The following is a 19,779-nucleotide window of genomic DNA, read 5'->3' on the forward strand; positions in this document are numbered from 1 at the left end:
AATTTTTTTCAAACCACTTTTATTTTCTTGGGTAAATAAAGGCAGAATTAAATAGGCCTTCAGTATTAGTATTTGATTTGACTTTTTGGTACAGTGTTCTGTTAACCTCATCCTAAATAACTGCAATATATATCTATAGGTGCTGAAATGGCAAATAGGAAAACCAGTCCCATGTCAATCTGGCAATTAGTATAGTCTGTAATCCTAAGCCCTCATATTTTCATGGTAATTTATGATTCATTTTCATAAATTTTATCATACCAAGTTCAAATAATCTTTCAGATATCAAGGAAGGCCTTCTAAAAATTAAATAATCCCTAGTGGATGAGTTTATGGCTAGCAGAAAAATGTAATTTTTAATGTTTTCTTTGCTGTTAATCAAAAGGTCTCAGATAAACCCCAGTCTTCATATAAATATGAATAAGAATATACATATATTCCATAGTGGAAAAAGAACAGGGAATAGGAAAGGAAAGGTAGAATGTCCTAGTACCACCGTGTTAGCACAAAGGTTGTAAAAGGGAATCATTACTCTCCTCCTGTTATGATTCTGATGACTCCTTAAGTTGTTACAACAAAATATAATAGTGTAGACCTTTAGAGGAGGTATTTGTAATGGTCATATGGCCAGTGACCCTTTAAAGAAAGGCTCCTGCAATGATCAATCTTGAAATGCTTACATCTGTCCAAGTGATTTCTCACTAGAGCTATAAAAGTGCTGGCCTACTTTTCCCTTATTTTGACATTTATAGAAATCTGCACAATTTAATATTTATATGTCTGTCTTTTCTTCCATCTAGATGCTAACAATTTAACAGCCTAGGGTCTTAACACTGTATGCATAAAATTGAAGCTCAACAGATGTTTATTGAATAAAAAGGAGACTTCTTGTAGATCTTCCCCACATAAGCAATCGCTGGGCAGCAATGGATACATTTCAAAGAGTAAAGCAACAACTCCTTAGAGCTTTTCTTCAGCATTTGTCAGCTTGTTAGCCTTGCTGAAAAATGTTCTAGGCTCTAGGCAGCAAGAGACTACATGGCCTTCTGTCTTGGAACTGAATCTAAATCCTCAATACAATGCTTCAGGGAGCCAAATGGAGGGAAAAACGGATGAGAGCCGGACATCCCTCCCCACTTAAGTCCGCGTGGTGGGATTAGTGCTCATTTTGAATTCTGTTCTTTATGTTCTACTCATTCTACAAATTAACATTCATTATTTTATAAATGGGAAAGGTAGTTAATTAAAATGGAAATATAAAATAGGGCATCCACTGCACTCTTCATTAATAAACAACAAAATTGAATGCACTTATATTCAAAAATATCCTGTGCTTTTCTTTTGTGCTAGATCTACACATATGCTTATTTTAATTTGTTTTAACAAGTAAAATCTAATTGCTTGTTAGTAATTAGTAACTAACACACATAATTATTTTGTGAAATGAGTTTTTAAACAGGTTTTAAAAGTCTTTTTATAACTCATTACAACTTTGTCATTAAGAGGAAAATGTCGTTTTAATAGCTGTTAAATTATTTTAAATAATCCTGATATAATACAAAGTATATATAAAAAAGAATGTATAATTTTGTGTCCTAAGTATTCTTGTCATCCAAAGCATATGAGGAATTCTTAGAGCAATTCATTACAGAATTAGGATTAATGCAGAAATCAGTGCTTTAAATATTCCATAATGATGAATAGGACATCCAATGATTATCTTTCAACAGAGAAATGAAATGGTGAGAAAGATGGTGACTTGGTTGTAATTTCAGTTCCACAGGAAGAGAGAAAATGTATTATTTTCTAGAAATATAAACCCTTAATTAAAATGTTAAAATGATGATGAGAAAGTAGCTCAGAACCATCCTGGTTTATATTTCTTTCTCTAAGGCAGATATAGAATGCATTTTTATATGTTCAATATCAATAATGAGTTTTAATTTTAATTAGCTTCATATCTTATCAAGGGAAAAGAATACTGTAAAATTTTATTTAAAGGAAGGTTAGTTAGGTCAGCTCAGATTAATATCAAAAGCAATCATTAACTACTTTGCACTAAATATTAAACTTATAATTTCAATCAATTAATGTAACCAATTTTATAATATAAAACTATAAAGAGGTCTTTATTATTATAAATTATAAGAGGTCTTTTATTATTTTTATGTTTTTCAAAATTTACATGATGGTCAATTAATTAAAAATTATGAAGAAAATACAAAATTAAAAGGAAAAAGTTGGTATATACTCTCTCCCAAATGACAAAACTGAGGTAGTTGATAACATCTGTCCTAGTTCCCTAAGATCTCCTGTCTTTCAAAATGCTTAGTATTTTAAAACATGGTGGCATGGTGGTGTTTAAGTGATTGGTCTCTGAAAGTAAACTGTGTAGGTTCAAATACTGGCCCTCTCATTTGTTTTGTGTAATTTGGGGGCATACTAAACTCTCTGTGCCTTAGTTTTTTTCATTTATAAAGTGAGGAAAATGACAATATTTTATCTACTCTTTTTAGGGTTGCTATAAAAAAAACTACCTAAATATGTAAATATTTTAATGTTAAGCTTGGTGTATAGAATTCAACAAATTTTAGTTACCAACTACAGTCACTTGTGATTGTTCAGATAAAAATATGTATGCTGAAATTATTGTTAGCTATGTTTAAATGTAAATATTGCCTCTAGTGTTTTAAATATATCTTTTTTTTTTTTTTTTTTTTTTTTTACTTACTTTCAGAGATGGAGTCTAATTCCCTTTCCCTTGAGCATGGGCTATACTTAGTGATACATTTCTAGCAAATAGATTGAAGTAGAAGTATTGGTATGCATCTTTTGAGACTAGCTTATAAAAGGTTTTGGGGCTTCCTTTTTGCTGTTTTTCTTGGATTAATCATTCTAAGGAAGTTAGCTGCTATGTTGTAAGAACACTAAGCAGCCCTATAGAGAGACCATGTTGACCTCCTGCCAGCAGCCATATAAGTGAGCCTTCCTGGAAGCAGATCCTGCAGCTCTGGTCAAGCTCGGAGATGCACAGGTTGACATATTGATTGCCAACCCATGAGAAATGCTAAGTGAGAACCACCTGCTAAGCTGCTGCTGACACCCAAAAAATGTTTGCAATAATAGTCCTTGTTTTAATCCACTAACTTTTGGGATAATCTGCTACAAGAGCAATAGATAACTAATATTTGTGTTATTTGCCTTATTTATGTTATTTGCAAAATCTAGACTAGGAGAATTAAACCTAATAATAGCAAAGCATTTAAGGTATGAAAAAGCTAGTCTAGGTCTCTAGGTATGAAGTGCCTTCTAGGTGCCATTTTCAGAATGAGAACGTGGTGACAAGCTCTGTTTCCCTTGAACAACATGAATGTTTCTTTGATTCTTTTCCTTTTAACTTTTCTTGATATTTTCCACACCAAATTACATTCCCCAAGAACCCTTCTCTCCTTGAGGTTATCAATTGTGACCTAAAAATGCACATGTGGCAGATATTTTGTATTTTTCTTTCTATAAGGTTAAACTGAATGGATAGCGATTTTTTTTCTTGATTTTAATAGATGTCACTGCAGAAAACTTGGGAAATATTGAATAGTTTAAAGAATGAAATAAAAGTAACCAATTATATGTAATCACCCCGAGTTATCCACTGTTAATATTTTATTTACTTCTCAGGATTTTTATATATTCATCTCTACAAATACACAGACATGTATATAATGAAGACATTAATTATAGAATGTTACGATATTCAGCTTCTCAAGATTATTTAGAATATCCTATGGTTCTTTTGAAGAGTATCAGTTTTAATGCTTATATATTAGATTCATCATATCACAATTTATTCAATAATATTGTAAACTATTGTTGACTACTTAATGTGTTATTTTTGCTCTTATATAAATGATTGTTATTCTAAAATATCTTTGAGTGTCAACCTATCTTTCTTCTTTTCCAATTGATCTGTACAGACACTACTAATTTCTACTCCTTTTTGCCTATAAATTCCACAGAATGGGAACCCTCAAAACCCCTACTGTGATGGCATTGAGGGGGTCATGGAGGCTTATTATAGGAGTCTGAAATCTGTACAACTGTATGGGCCAACGAACTTTGCTCCTGTAATTAATCATGTAGCAAGGTAAGTGGAAGTAGACAAGAAATTTATTCTAGTATACTAGACTGCAGTGAAATTATAATATTAGTTACCATGATTCCACAAATGAAAGATGTTTTCTTCTAACATACCTCAAAGAAAGTGAGGAAAAAGATACAATGGAAAGAGTCTCCATTGAGCTATCATAATACATTGCTAAGAACTTTACATCAAAGTCTCAATCAGGACCTGTATTTGTTCAATCAAGAAAAGTGTTTTAGTCTTTGAAAAGACAGCCACGAGAACAATAACATGATCAATTATGATTTCAACAATGTAAATCATTCAGTCTAAAATCACATTCCATAGTAACATAGAAGTAATAAGAGAACATGAAGACAACTAAAGCCTTTGAGTAATATATAGGACACATTATTTTAACCTCTCTGAAATTAATATAATAGCTAATTTTAAAAATTCCCAGAGCGCTACCTGTATATAGTACATAGTATTGAGATCAGAATATAATTGCTTATGATTCCAATTACATGTTCTGGAAAAAGTTTCTAAATGTAAAAATCTATACACATTTACTTATTTTTTTCGTGAGTGTATATAAATAAGTAAATTAGACACCACTTTCAAAATCCTTAAAATGTTTGACCCAGTTGCAGATCCTATGAAGCATTGCCTTATTTTTAGAAAATTAAAAAATGTGTAGCTTTTGTATCCTTCCCAGTATATAGTCAGAACATGAAAATATGTTGCATAGGGATAAGTTGATCACTGCGTAAAGTGATAAGAAATCTCAATTCTCTTTTTAAAGGTTCTGGTACTGTATCATCTCTATACTGGACATCATGAGTAACTTAAATGTATTCTACTTTCCATTATCTGGGACATAGACAAGATACTAAAATACCCCTGTACCCAGGGCTGACCCCCAGTAGAACACTCCTGTGGAAGTCCAACTCAGGTTGACAGTGATACATTGATGACCATTCTCTGAGTGTGACCCTTTAAGCTTAGGCTTTTAAAACATTTTCATCCACGATCTGTTTTAACTTATGAATTTCATGTCCCAACCCAGAACACACACAACTTAAAAAAAAAAAAAAAGGATTATTTATGAAATAATACCTATCCTTTTCTTATATTTCCTCTTTATGTCTATGATGTCCTATTCTTTTCTGTTATTCTTTGTGTCTTGACCCACAAAATTGATTTTAGAATCCACTAATGGGTCATTACCTGTAATTTGAAAAACATATCCTAGCTAATTATATTAGCCTATATGATTAGCATTATCTGTACTCTATTTCCTAGTTTTTTTGGTGGTTGTCAAAGCAGTATTAAAAAATAATATTATCACAAAATAAATTATAGTTGACTCTCATTCTCTTTCACACACTACCGTAGAGAGTACTGATGTCTTTTTTTTTGTATATTTTTGTATTGGAGTTTGATTTGCCAAGATATAACACCCAGTGCTCATCCCATCAAGTGCCCCCCCTCATTGCCCATCACCCAGTCACCCCATCCACCTGCCCACCTCCTCTCCCACTACCCACTGATGTCTTTTATAAAAAGATACAAGAAAAATGATAAATGATCTCAGGGTCTTTAGATCGAACCCCATGACAACATGAGGCCTGCTTACGATTTTCATTCTCTGTTTCTGCATCCCACTTGCATGCTTTCTCTCTCTCTCTCCCTCTCTCTCTCTCTTTCTCTCTCTCTCTCACAAATATAAAATAAAATAAGTTTATAATAGAAACTAAAGAAACTATTAATGGTAATGCTTAGTCAATTTTAGTGGCCTGTAGAAAATGTGATTGTGATTGATACCTACTGTATCAATCAGGGTCCTCAGGAGAAACATAACTAATGATAGATAAATATAGATGTACAGATAAATTTATTTTAAAGAATTGGCTCATGCAGTGGCAGGCACTGGCAAATCATAAATTTTTAGGGCAATCTGATAGGATGGAAACTCAGGCAGGATATTATATCCTTGCAGTCTTAAGTCAGAATTCCTTTTTCTTTGGAAACCAATTGGTAAAGGCCTTCAACTGATTGGAATGAGGCCCACCCAAATTTTTGAGGATAATCCCGTTTATTTAAAGTCATCCACTTGTAGATATTAACTATATCTTCAAAATACCTTCACAAGAGGCACCTGGGTGACTCAGTCAATTAAGTGTCTGCCTTCAGCTCAGGCCATGATCCCAGAGTCGTAGGATCGAGCCTGGCATCAGGCTCCCTACTCAGCGGGGAGTCTGCTTATCCATCTGCCCTGCACCCTGCTTGTGCCCTCTCTCAAATAAATAAAATCTTAAACAAACAAAAACAAAATACCTTAACAGGAATACCTTAATTAGTATTTGACTAAATAACCTGCTGCCATAGCTGAACCAAGTTGACACATGAGACTATCGTACCTACCAAAAGATATGCATTACCATTATGTTGTACATTTAAAACAAATTTAAAATCAGAGAAATCCTTTCCATATATGAATTTATTAAGAGACCTAATGTCTATAACATTATGTTTAAATCTCCTTAGTAAAGAAGAAACATGTTAAGGAAATCATGTGTTTATAGACACGTGGTAATAATAAAGTGGGGTTTACTTATCCCCTTACTAACTCAATGCCCTCCAGATATGGCAATTACTATGTTTACATTCCTGTTTAGATCATTGTTTCAAAGGTTTCTCTTCACCTAGAATTCTACCTCAATAACTTCAAGATATTTGAAATATATTTTGTTGGTATATTTTACCAGCTTATTACTTCAAAATAATCTAATATAACAATGAAAATATCGATTATCTTTTCAGGCTATTGTGAAAATTTTACTATTTTCTTCAGTTGACTTAATAATGTATTTTTTCCTAACTACGAGTCATTTGTTTCTTATGCCTAACCAATTGCTTGTTTTGGGGCTGTCACATTTCAGTTTTTAAGAGGGATCTATCCATTTCTAACTATTGACTAGATTTTTGTATCTAAATCTAGATCCAGATAACCAACTAAAATTAAGTTTCATTTTTGAGCCCATAATGTATCTCAGGCAATGTGTTCAGTGCTAATTGCTTTAAATCTTCGCAACAACTCTAAGAGGTGTCAGTATAGTGTTATTATTTCTATTTTGCTGATGACAAAATGGATATGTAAGAGTGGCCATTTGTGGTGGAGCTGAAATTCCAAACAGAATAATCTTTTTCCAAGTACCTATGTTATGATGCCTTACATACTTAAACCCTTTTATCTCAGTTCCAGAGGTAAACATACATAAATGAGAAAGTGCAACAAAACTACATATGATTGTGGACATGGTGGGTCACTTCATTATACTGCCAAAAATAGTTTGGGTAACAACTTAATAACATAAAAATTACTGTGTTACTTTGTGTTGGAATAATTTAGATGTATCCCTTTATTTAGTATTAAGATTTAATTCATTGTGTATATCAAAATTAAACTAGTTAAATACAACATTTCTGAGTCGGTTTCTTATCTTGTGTTGTGCTCCCGATTCCTATGAACTAATAATAAGCTAAGAGAATATTCCACAAATCTGAGCCAACCATTTATGAATTTTATAAACACAATCCCATAAAGTTGCTTTGCAAAGACTCTAGGGGAATGCGTTTGAATTCCAAAACTCTGACAAAATTAACCTCTCTCTCAGATTTACCATAGTAATATTAAAATATAAATTATAGATTGCCTATATTTGAACAAAGACATTTAGCAGGCTTTTAATGATAAGGCTTTTAATTATGCAATTTACAAAAGAATTCATCATCAGGTTCCTTTAAGCAGCAAGCTTCTTTAATACATTTAAAACATAATTTGAATCATAAGGCTATATATCAGTGTTACCTCCTGGAAGACAGATTGAGATGTGATCAGCTTCTACTTTCTACTTAACACATTTCTGTAGCATTTTAATCATCTTATTACAGATATATAATACATCAAAATAGACTAAATGAGAAGAAATGGTAGCAGAAAATATTATTTTGTTTGATACTTAGATTTATGTGCAAAGTGCAACAATATGCCAATAAATACTGCAAAAATCCCATAAAAATCATGAAAAGTTTTAAAAGATTAATTCATGGTACTTATGATGATAAAGACTAAAATGAAATTTATTTTCAAATTAGTGTATCTAGAGGTTGTGAGAGCCACACATTAAATTCATATTTCTTTCTGTAGCATTCAAAGTTAAGAAACATATAGCATTAACACAAGCACATATTTTTTATAAAATAAAATGTAAAGTTCCTATGAATTTTTAAGGTAAAACAGCAAACTTCAGAGAAATTCCAAGTTTTCCATATCTGCTTCAGATTCTATACCCAACTCTTTTGGTGGTATGAATATATTCTCCCCTTCTCTTAGGTATACTTTCTGGTGAATCAAAAGAAAACCAAAAAGTAAATGTATTAAGCTCAGCAGTCAAAAGACATGGAATGGCTGAATGGCTAAAAAAAACAAGACCAAACTATATGTTGTCTGCAAGAGACTCGGCTTAGGTTTAAGGACATACATAGACCAAAAATGACGGGATGAAAAAAGATATATTCCATGCACATGATAACCAAAATAGAGCAGGCAGGGGTGTCTATGATTATACCAGAGAAGATAGACTTTAAATAAAAACTGACACAAGAGACAAAGTTATTACATAATAAAAGGGTCAATTTATATGATATATTGATTGATATGTACAGGTATACTTCACTTTCAAAAGTTCACATTACACTTACATTAGGATCTGTTTTCACTAACCAAAAGAAATCCAAAGATTTTTTGCTTTTATAGATTTCAGTGTTTGTTTTACAACAAGCTGTTATAAAAGTAGCCTGAATCACAAGCAGCAAGAGTCATGTCACTAAGCTCTTTCCTTAGGAACTACATTCAGCATCTAAGTGTCAAGGTGCCTTAGCTTTGAACTCTGTCTGTGAGCATCTGTGATTTATCTCCACTGTGCATCTGTTAGCAAGATGTCTCCTAAGGTATCAGAAAAGCCCAAGATAGGATAGGTTATTTTTTAGGTCTGGGAATACTCAAAAAGCTTTCCATATAAATTAATGGTAATTGCTTTTTCATTTTATACCATTTCTGCTTATGGGGGCTTTCATAAGAATACTCTGTTTCCTGATAGTGGGAGAAACTTTCATATGTATGAAGTATTATTCAGCCTTTAAAAAGGAGAGTCTACCATTTGTAACAAAATGGATGAACTAGACACAGAAAGAAAGAAAAAACTTAATGATCTCACTTATATGTGGAATTTTAAGAAGCCAATACACAGAAGCAGAGAATAGGGTGGTGGTAACCGAGGGAGGGGAGGCAGAGTAAATAGGGAGATATTGGTCAAAGGGTACAAAGTTGCATTGTGCAGGACAAATTAAGTCTAGATTTCTAATATGTTATGTGATTACTATAGTTAAATACCATATTGAATACTGGAAATTTGCTAACAAAATAATATGGGAACTATGTAAGGAGATGATATGATATGTTAATTAGCTTGACTGTAATAATCATTTCACTATATATATCGAATCATTATGTTGTATGTCTTAAATTGAACTTTTTAAAAAAAATTTTTATTTATTTATGATAGTCACAGAGAGAGAGAGAGAGGCAGAGACACAGGCAGAGGGAGAAGCAGGCTCCATGCACCCGGAGCCCGATGTGGGATTTGATCCCGGGTCTCCAGGATCGCGCCCTGGGCCAAAGGCAGGTGCCAAACCGCTGCGCCACCCAGAGATCCCAAATTGAACTTTTATTAAGAATTAAGTTTTTCTTAAAAAGTGTCAATTCAACAGGAAGATATAATCATTATAAATGTGTATGTGCCCAATATCAAAGCACCTAAATATATAAAGCAAAAGTTGACATATCTGAGGAACAAATAGTGTAATACAATAATATTAGAAAACTTTGGTACCCCACTTCTAATAATAGATAGGCCATCCATATCAATAAAGAAAGAGCAAACTTGAGCACCACACTAGACCAAATGGACCTAACAGACATACAGAATATTTCACTCAGTAGCCCCAGGATGCATATTATTTTCAAGTACTAATGAAACATTCCCTAGGATAGATTACATTATAGGACACAAGTCTAGTCTTAATAAATTTAATGATTAAAATCATTCCAAGTCTCTCTTCTGAACACAGTAGGAAAAAAAAGAAGAAATCAGAAAAAGTCACAATGAGTGGAAATCAACAATCTCTCGAATATTCACTGAGTCAAAGAAAAAAATCAAAAAGGAGTTGGGAAATATCTTGAGATAAATGAAAACACAATATATCAAAATTTATGGAATACCACAAAGACACTATTAAGAGGCAAGTCTATAATGATAAACACCACATGTTAATAAAGGAGAAAAATCTTAAATGGCATAACTTATTATATCTCAAGGAACTAAAAGAAGAAAAAGCACAGGTTAGCAGAAGGAAGGACATAGTAATAATTAGAGCAAAAAGAACAAAGCTGGAGGCATCACACTGTCTGAGTTTTAAATATACTACAAAGATGCAATTAAAACAGCAAGGTACTGATATAAAATAATGGGAACATATACGGATGCCTGGGTGGCTCAGCGGTTGAGCACCAGCCTTTGGCTCAGGTCGTGATCCTGGGGTCCTGGGATCAAGTCCCACACTGGGCTCTCTGAAGGGAGCCTACTTCTCTCTGCCTATAACTCTGCCTCTTTCTCTCTCTCTCTCTCTCTCTGTATGTTTCATGAATAAATAAATAAAGTCTTTAAGAAAATAAGCGTATATACCAATAGAACAGAATAGAGAGGCCCAGACAAAAACCTGCAGGTGTATGGCCAACTGATGTTTGACAAGGGTGTCAAGAAGATACAATAGGGAAAGGATAATTTCTTTAATGGTGTTGGGAAAACTGGATATACACATGAAAAAGAATGAAATTGGATCCTTATATTACCACTCACAAAAGTTAAAATTGATTAAATATAAGATCCAAAATGATAAAACTCCTAGAATAAAACATAGAGAAAAACCTTGATATTGATCTTGGCAATGATTTCTTGGGAATGACACCAAAAACACAAGCAGCAAAAGCAAAAATAAATGGGTGGGACTACGTTGAAACAAAGTTTCTACACAGCAAAAAAAGTCAACAAAATGAAAAGGCAACCTTGGAGTATAAGAAAATATTTGCAAACTATATATTTGATAAGGGATTAATTTCCAAAATATATAGGGAATTCCTAAAACTCAATAGCAAAAATACAACTAATCTGATTTTAAAAACGGGCACAGGACTGGCATAACCTTTCTTCAAAGAAGGCATACAAATGGCCAACAGGTATATACAAAATGCTCAACGTTACTAATCATCAGGGAAATGCAAATCAAAACCACAATGAACTATCATTATCACTTCACACTTGTTAGCATGACTATAATCAAAAAGTCAAAACGATAACAAGTGTTGGCAAGGATATGAAGAAATTGGAACCCTTGTGCACGGTTGGTGGGAATTTTAAATTGGTGCAGCTGCTATGAAAAAAACAGCATAGACATTCCTCAAAAAACAAAAACTGAGCTACCAGAAATCCCACTTCTGAGTATACATCCACAAAAATTAAAAATCAGGATCGCAAAGAGATTTCTTCAGCATTACTCACAACAGCCAAGATATACTCATTGGATAACAATAAGATATTGGCACTTAAAAATTTGTTAAGAAGTTTGATTTCATGTCAATTGTTTGTTTTTTTACCATGTGCACACATATAAGGGAGACAAAGAAAATTTAGAAATGGTATATTTGTTATCTTGATGGTTTTGACAGTAACATGAATTTATGTTACATATGTCCAAATTCATCAAACCATATACCTTAATTATGTAGGGTTTTTTGTATACCAATTATACCTCAATAAAACTGGAAAAAATATGTAACAACTGAGACTTTCCTTATGGATGATCAGAAGTGTTGAAAGAAAATACAAATAAGGGCAGCCCCTGTGGCGCAGCGGTTTGGCTGTGATCCTGGAGACCCGGGATCGAGTCCCATGTCGGGCTCCCTGCATAGAGTCTGCTTCTCCCTCTGCCTGTGTCTCTGCCTCTCTCTCTGTGTCTCTCATGAATAAATAAATAAAATCTTAAAAAAAAAAAGAAAATAAAAATAAATACGCTCCCCCTCCCAAAATCAGTTAAGCCACTTGAAGTAATATTTATAGAAATGCATAATGTTTAACTTTTTAAATCTGGTAAGATTTTGCCAGTTAAGAGCATCATTTGGTAAGGAAAGCAGAAAAGCCACACTCTTGTACTCGTAGAAGCTTTTCTTACTACAATTTATGGCCTTTCATTAATCACATGAAATATAAAACCCTATGTTTCTGAAGCATAGTAAGAAATGCTTTTTAAAAAATAATGGGTACTTAAAAGTTAAAAAAAAAAATGCATACCTGAGGGAGATTATCTGAGTTCCTTAATTAAGAAAAAAGTTAATCATGAAATAGGAAATAGTCTCAGATCCGGTTGGGATTGTTTTTCATTGACTGTGTTACCATCACACTTATAAATTCTTTAATGTTGAAGGTCAGTTCAATATTGTGAACTGGCTTGTACATTGTGGAACCAGTTCAACACCATCTTCATAGGATATGAACATGCCACTAACTGTAACCTCTTGATCTGTCTATAAAATTACCATTTTGTTAGCTGCATGAACAATTACTAGTTTCTCTAGTCTATGGCAAAGTTTTTTTTTTTTTTTTTTGGTCCATATGGTTGTTAATTTTGCTCTCCAAGAAATGTTTTCCCTGTCATATTATGCTATTGGTCTGTCCTTGACCTGTTCAAACTTGATCCCTTTGGGTACTTCAAATTATGAAGGAGTTTTATGGTAATCAATGGACATGTTCTTGAACCCAGTTTTTCTGTGATGCTTTTTTTCTATGATTCTATAATACATAAATACTCAATGATTTTTTTTACAGAAGTAGACCAAAGTCTTCTTTATTATCTCCTAAGAGTACTGTAATGTTTGCTTATTACTAGACATGACCTGAATATTAATGATATACTAAAAATCATAAAGGTTATTATTGTTGGGAATATAATCTAGATACCCAGAATGTAGAACACAATGGAAAAAAGAGATATAATAAAATATAACATTCATAAAATTCTCCTGTAAATTACTATTATTTGGTGAGAACTCTGATAAACTTTAAGTACTAGAATATGTTCTTATTATATACCTAATTTTTGTCTTTGTTTGGTATCTTTTCCCCTTGTTTCAGCAGTTTAACAAATATTAAGAACTTGAACTCTGGAGATGTGAAAAAGTATTTCTTCCTTTGAAATTTTTTTATTCAGATGAAATTCACATAAGAGTAACCATTTTGAAGTTTAGTTGTGTGACATTCAGGATATTCACCATGATATGCAACCATCACCTGCATCTATTTTAAAACAAAAAACATTTATGATTATTGCTACCATTTCTAAAACTATATTATATATTGAGTAGCATGCATGCAGTTTCTTTATTAGCAACGCAGAGGTATATAATCTTGATTTTAAAGGCAAAGAAACAAAATTTAGATAGCTTAAGTAATTTACTGAAGATCATACACATAATGTGTTGCTTAGCTAGGATATCTGTTTCTGAAAGCTATATCCATTCTATTGTGTTCAACATATCCACATCCAGCTCACCTATTATTAGTGAATGAATTTCCAAGGCAGATAGGCATGTCTGTGTGCTGGCATGCAGCAGTATGGTTGTTAGTCTAGTGTGCTATTTCAGAAAAATGTATTATTTGAGAGCTTGCATAATATAGACTCCTAGCATATGCTTAAATATTTCCTTGAGATTAAAAGTTTGTTGACTATCACAATTCTATTTAGCAACCATCACATACAGAAGAACTGTTTTATTTTCCATGGTATTCTTTATCTTTTCATTGCTTTAGATATGCCTCTTCTGTAAAAGATGGTTCCCAGTATTTTGTGCTCCTGATTGTGACAGATGGTGTTATCTCGGATATGGCTCAAACCAAGGAGTCCATAGTCAATGTGAGTAGGGGTCATTCAGTCTTGGGGGTGGCTAAATGACAGCTTGGTGCTACTTAGGTTGAATAAGCAGGGTTTACTTAATACTGAAACAAAATGCCCATGCCTTTGCAGTTGATTGCATTCTTAACTTTATCCAGACAACTCAAATGCATAAGTACCATTCATTAATCCTTAAGGACTAACCTGAGCGGTGTGGATAACTGAGTTGTAACAACTTTATGTCCCTCTCCAAAAAAGATAAATAATAGCATCACTTTCATGTCCATGAGTGTATTTACCTCTACTAGTTGAATGTACTTATACACAATGTTACAGTTGTACAGAGTATTTCTTATCTTAAAAATTCAAATTGAATTAATTAGCATATACTGTATCGTTTTCAGAAGTAGAGGTCAGTGATTCATCAGTCTTCTGTACTTATCATTTGTATTCACTCATTTACTATGAAAATTGCTTTTGTATCCATTGGGTGTTAATGAGGTAGAGTAGGGTATCACTGCTTCACAAATAGAGTACCTTTTTCTCCCATTTAGCAACTGAATGATTTTTGAGAGGAGAGAGAACATGAATAAAGTGACCAAAGATACCCAAGTCAGCTTAGGAAGATCTTGGCTGAGAATAGCAAGTGAAAGCAGATGGGAAATACTTTTTATTTTTTATATTGTCCAAGGCTGGTCATTCCTGAAGAATGTCTCACTGAATAAGTGTGTGTACAGAGTTCAAAAAGAAGGAGTAAAATCAAGCATATTATTCTGTGTTAACTTCAAATATGTCCAAGCCTATTTAGTCAACATCTTGAAAAAATAGCAAAGCAGTATATTATTTTCTTCTTAAACTTTATTTTCTTAAGAACTCAATTTCTTAATTGTGAACTAATTGTGTATTTTCTTTGAAGGCTTCAAAACTTCCAATGTCGATAATTATAGTAGGTGTTGGACCAGCAGAATTTGATGGTGAGTAATAAAATTTCAGTACTATTCCATGGGAATTTATTTACTCTGATTCATTGTGCTCTAAGAGTTCTATCACTCTTTTTTGTATATAAGAATGTGAATATGAATGTGGATCTGTATATAATGTCCATGTACATGTACACATAAAGATGGATATCTCATGATGAAATCTATGTTTAGTTGAGCAAATGAAAAGATCGTCTTCTGACGATCTCAACTAGTAGAGGTAAATACACTAAGAGCATTATCTCTTTTGTATAGATAATTCAACATGTAGCTTTCTATTCCATTAGTGATAGTTTGTACCTCAAAATAATATTTTTTTATGACTGACAGAGTGATAAATTGAATTGTTGTTCCCTGGGCAAAATACACTATGGGTTCACTAAAACCTTTGAGGATGAACCCTAAATTAATAAACCATTAGGTTGCAAAGAGAGATGTTAACACAAGCATAATATGCTATTTTAATGGATTTTCAGACACTGGCTAGTTGACAGACATGTATAAGTTCTGTCGTATGAAAGAGCAAAGTAAAATGAAAATGGAACTGACCATCTGAGAATTAATGACACTTTATAAAATTATGCTAAATTGAGTGACTAGGTAATTCTCTGTTTGGGTTCAGGACTTGTTTAAATGACAATTAAGTGACAGGTGTTTGTGTAATTAGTGATCTGGGTAAACTTCTTTAGGGATGATCTGTTCCCAGTCATCTGGTGAATTCTTTCAGAGAGAACTCTATGCTGGATGGCAACTGCATGATCACATAGCATTCACCTGGTTCAAGTGTTTTGACAATGTAAACAATGACGGTTTATTTAGCTTGGGGCTGTGGAAATGAGAATAATTTTAGAATATTTGGAACAACCTTTGGTAATTACGGGTTAAGTTAGGCACATACGTGGTTAATTACACTATGATCATCACCGGGATGATTCTTGTTTAACCACCAGAACCACCTCCATGAGGATAGTATATAGATCTGCCAGTCTCAGGGAAAGCACCACAGGCAAAGTTGTTATATTGCTGACCCTGGAAATCCTTTTCTTCGATTCAATACTTGATTGGTCATGCTTTGCATTATTAGAATCTTCCAATGTCTAAAGCAAAAGTCATTTAGCTCTGACTGCTGCTGCTTCTGTTAATATCTTCTCGGTCTCTGAATATTCACATCTGTGTGCACTGTGCTTCAGGCATGAATTTGAGACAACCTCTCTGGAGTCAAGAAAGCTAAGAGAGATCTTTCTAGTTAATGCTTCATGTGCTTGATCATCTGCATTAATCAGTGATAGACTGTGACTCAAGAACTTCACTGATGGCTAGGGTAAAATAACTCCTGCCTTCTTTTCATTACTGACTTGCTTTTGCCTCAAGGATGCACCTCTCATTGAGTAGATCCCAGGTCTTTCTGGCTCCTGGGGAAGTCTGTGGTTAGGTGTATGACCTAACCTTAGTTCACTTGTTCCTCAAGAGCTGCACACATCATGTGTGACTACAGAACCACTGCCCCTTCCTGGTGTATATTTCTGGTCATATATTTCTCTTCAGAGCAGCAGGTACAGCTTTTTGGGTACTACCCTCATCCAGCTGCCATAGCTATTTATTTTCTTCATTTGTTTTGTTCCCAATGAATTATTTATGAGGGTTCTGAGGTATGATAATTTATCATTTCCTTCTCTGACTTCCCAAACTGGAAAAAAAAAAAAAATGTGTAGGAATCATTCAGACAAAAAAAAAAAAAAAAAAAAAAGGAATCATTCAGACAGAGACCACAATATAAGGTTTTTATTACTAACAAGGCAGATTTGGAGGATTTGGGTTAACCTCTGCACAGAATCAGACTTGTCACTATTTTTCTGCCAAGGTTAAATGACCTCCGCCTTATCTCCTGGCCTCCTCTCTACAACAGCAGAGCCTGGCCTATTAATCATGGCACAGGGAGAAATTACATTCAAACTGAAGATAGGCTGCTCCTAATGAGAAGGATTTCAAAATCCATCCCTTCTCTTCATTTTAGTAATCCCACGAATCAGTCAGTCCTCTTTCCATTTGGAAAAAGGGAGTGAGGATTATAGGCAAAGAGGAAAGTTGCCTTCCCAGTCGAATTCCTTCCTGGGAATTAGAGTGACACTTTCCTCTGGCAAACATGGGGATGAGGAGTCTGGGTCCTGGGACACATGACTGTAGCTTTCACCATGACAAAAGTTTTTAATAGGAAGGAAACTCTTCCAGGCCAGTACTAGGAAAGTGGACTATTTCACTAGGAAACATAGATGCTTCTCTATTTTTTTTCTCTCCTCTCAAAATACCTCTCTTCTCTCTGTGGCTAGTAAGAAAAGGGCTGATACTCATGTGTCATATAGAAAATCTTTGACTTGCATTCAGATTGTGTTGTCCGATTAAGAAGAGCCCTTCTCTCTGCACTTTCAGATCTACCGTAGAGTACGTTTATATATCATATCACAAACATAAACTGACATAGGATAAGACAGATAAAATTTGAACAAGTTACCAGTTAACCACCTAAATCAACATCTATACATGTTTAACAAGAAAGACATTATTTGCCTGGGCAAGAAAGGCAGTATCTTGTCATCTGTTCTTTGAGGTAGAGGAATTCAGAATAAACTATTAGATTAGTGAGTATTCAAAAGTCTCACTTCTGTATTTTAATAAGAACAATTTCGAACTTTCTGTGATTTTTCACTCCTCCATTAAGCACTTTTATTGAAAAGAAGGGTTTCTCAAGGCAGATTTCTTTATCCTTAAAAGGCAAAAAAGTCAAATTAAAGCAGCGTTGGGCTACCAGCTTTGATCTGAGTTAGTAGAAGGGGAGAAATGGAAATAGAAGGGGTTCAGGTAGGAATGTGAACTGGTGCAATCACTCTGGAGAACTGTGTGGAGGTTCCTCAAAGAGTTAAAAATAGACCTGCCCTACGACCCAGCAATTGCACTGCTGGGGATTTACCCCAAAGATACTGATGCAGTGAAACACCGGGACACCTGCACCTCGATGTTTATAGCAGCGATGTCCACAATAGCCAAACTGTAGAAGGAGCCTCGGTGTCCATCGAAAGATGAATGGATAAAGAAGCTGTGGTGTGTGTGTATATATATATATATATATATACACACACACACACACACACACACACACACACAATGGAATATTACCCATTAGAAACGACAAATACCCACCATTTGCTTCAACATGGATGGAACTGGAGGGTAGTATGCTGAATGAAGCAAGTCAGTTGGAGAAGGACAAACATTATATGGTCTCATTCATTTGGGGAATATAAAAAACAGTGAAAGGGATTAAAGGGGAAAGAAGAGAAAATATAAATATCAGAGAGGGAGACAGAACATGAGAGACTCCTAACTGGGAAATGAACAAAGGGTAGTGGAAGGGAAGGTGGGTGGGGGATGGAGTGACTGAGTGACAGGCTCTGAGGGGGGCACTTGAAAGGATGAGCACTGGGTGTTATACTGTATGTTGGCAAATTGAACTCCAATAAAAAATATACAAAAAAAAGAAATAGAAGGGGTTCAGATTTCATTATGTTTCCCACCCACAGAAAGAGGTATAATTCTCTCTCTTATAAACTTTTTTTTTTCCAAAGACAAGTACTTGTGGGGAGCTGGGGCTCACAGTCTCAGGCTCCCTGGGAGCAGGTGAAAACCTGAAGGGTCAATAGGACCCTTCCACTGCTTCTATCCTGTGTCTTTTCTCCTTGTTCTCAAAGCATAGCCTCCAGTTCTTGCTTCCTGCAGCATTTTAACTCAAAGTACATGCTGAAAAGTAGGAGATAGTTTAGAGGTTCCCATTCTAATACATGGTTTCCTGAATAACTGTCATCTGCCTTCTTTGGAATGAAACGTTCACAAAGGCTGATGGAAATTGTAGGGGATTGTGGAAGGTGAGACACGGATGATCATCAAATTCTTGTTTTCTATTTGAGTGAAGGAGAACTTCCTGCAATTGCTGGCTTTTCATGATCCTTGTGCATTTATATCTCAGTCATATGAAAAATTTGAAAGAAACAAAACCAAAGAAAGGAATTAACTATTAGAAGTATTTGAGCATGATTTCTCCTATTCACATTTCTAATAAGTATGGAAGAAAAATAGATCTTCTGAAAAAAAATTTTTCTTCTTTTTCTCCTTCTTCTTCCCTTCTCTTTCTCCTTCTTGTTCCTCTTCTTCCTCTACTTCATCTTCTTCTTTGTTTTCTTTTTAATTCCAGTTAGTTAACATACAGTGTAATATTAGTTTCAGGCATACAGTGTAGTGATTCAACACTTCCGTATTACAACCTGGTCCTCAGCATGATAGGTGCACTCCTTAATCCACATGACTTGTTTTACCCATCCCTCCACCTACCTCCCCTTAACTATCAGATTATTCTCTTTATTTTTTTTAGATTATTCTCTTTAATTAAGAGTCTGTTTCTTGCCTTGTCTCTCTCTTATTTTTTCTCTTTGCTTATTTGTTTTGTAGATCTTTTGTATTTTCAATAAGTTAATTTCTTTACTATTGATAATATATATTTATTAAATTATGACATATATTGTATATCTAAGCAAATTACTGAGTAGTGGCCCTATCAATTATGTG

The 19,779-nt window shown here is 34.0% G+C and overlaps 1 protein-coding gene across 4 annotated transcripts in view; it reads left to right on the forward strand.

Moving 5' to 3' along the window:
• Positions 1-19,779, forward strand: part of CPNE8 (copine 8) — a 320,247-nt gene that overhangs the window by 184,195 nt on the left and 116,273 nt on the right. For all 4 annotated transcript variants that reach the window (XM_077870491.1, XM_077870492.1, XM_077870490.1 and 1 more), the window contains 3 exons: positions 4,014-4,141; positions 14,104-14,206; positions 15,102-15,159. In XM_077870491.1, coding sequence (XP_077726617.1) covers positions 4,014-4,141; positions 14,104-14,206; positions 15,102-15,159 — 289 coding nt within the window. The remainder of the gene's footprint in view (positions 1-4,013; positions 4,142-14,103; positions 14,207-15,101; positions 15,160-19,779) is intronic.

The sequence above is a fragment of the Canis aureus genome, chromosome 25, assembly GCF_053574225.1.
Source record: "Canis aureus isolate CA01 chromosome 25, VMU_Caureus_v.1.0, whole genome shotgun sequence".
NCBI classification, from domain to species: domain Eukaryota; kingdom Metazoa; phylum Chordata; class Mammalia; order Carnivora; family Canidae; genus Canis; species Canis aureus.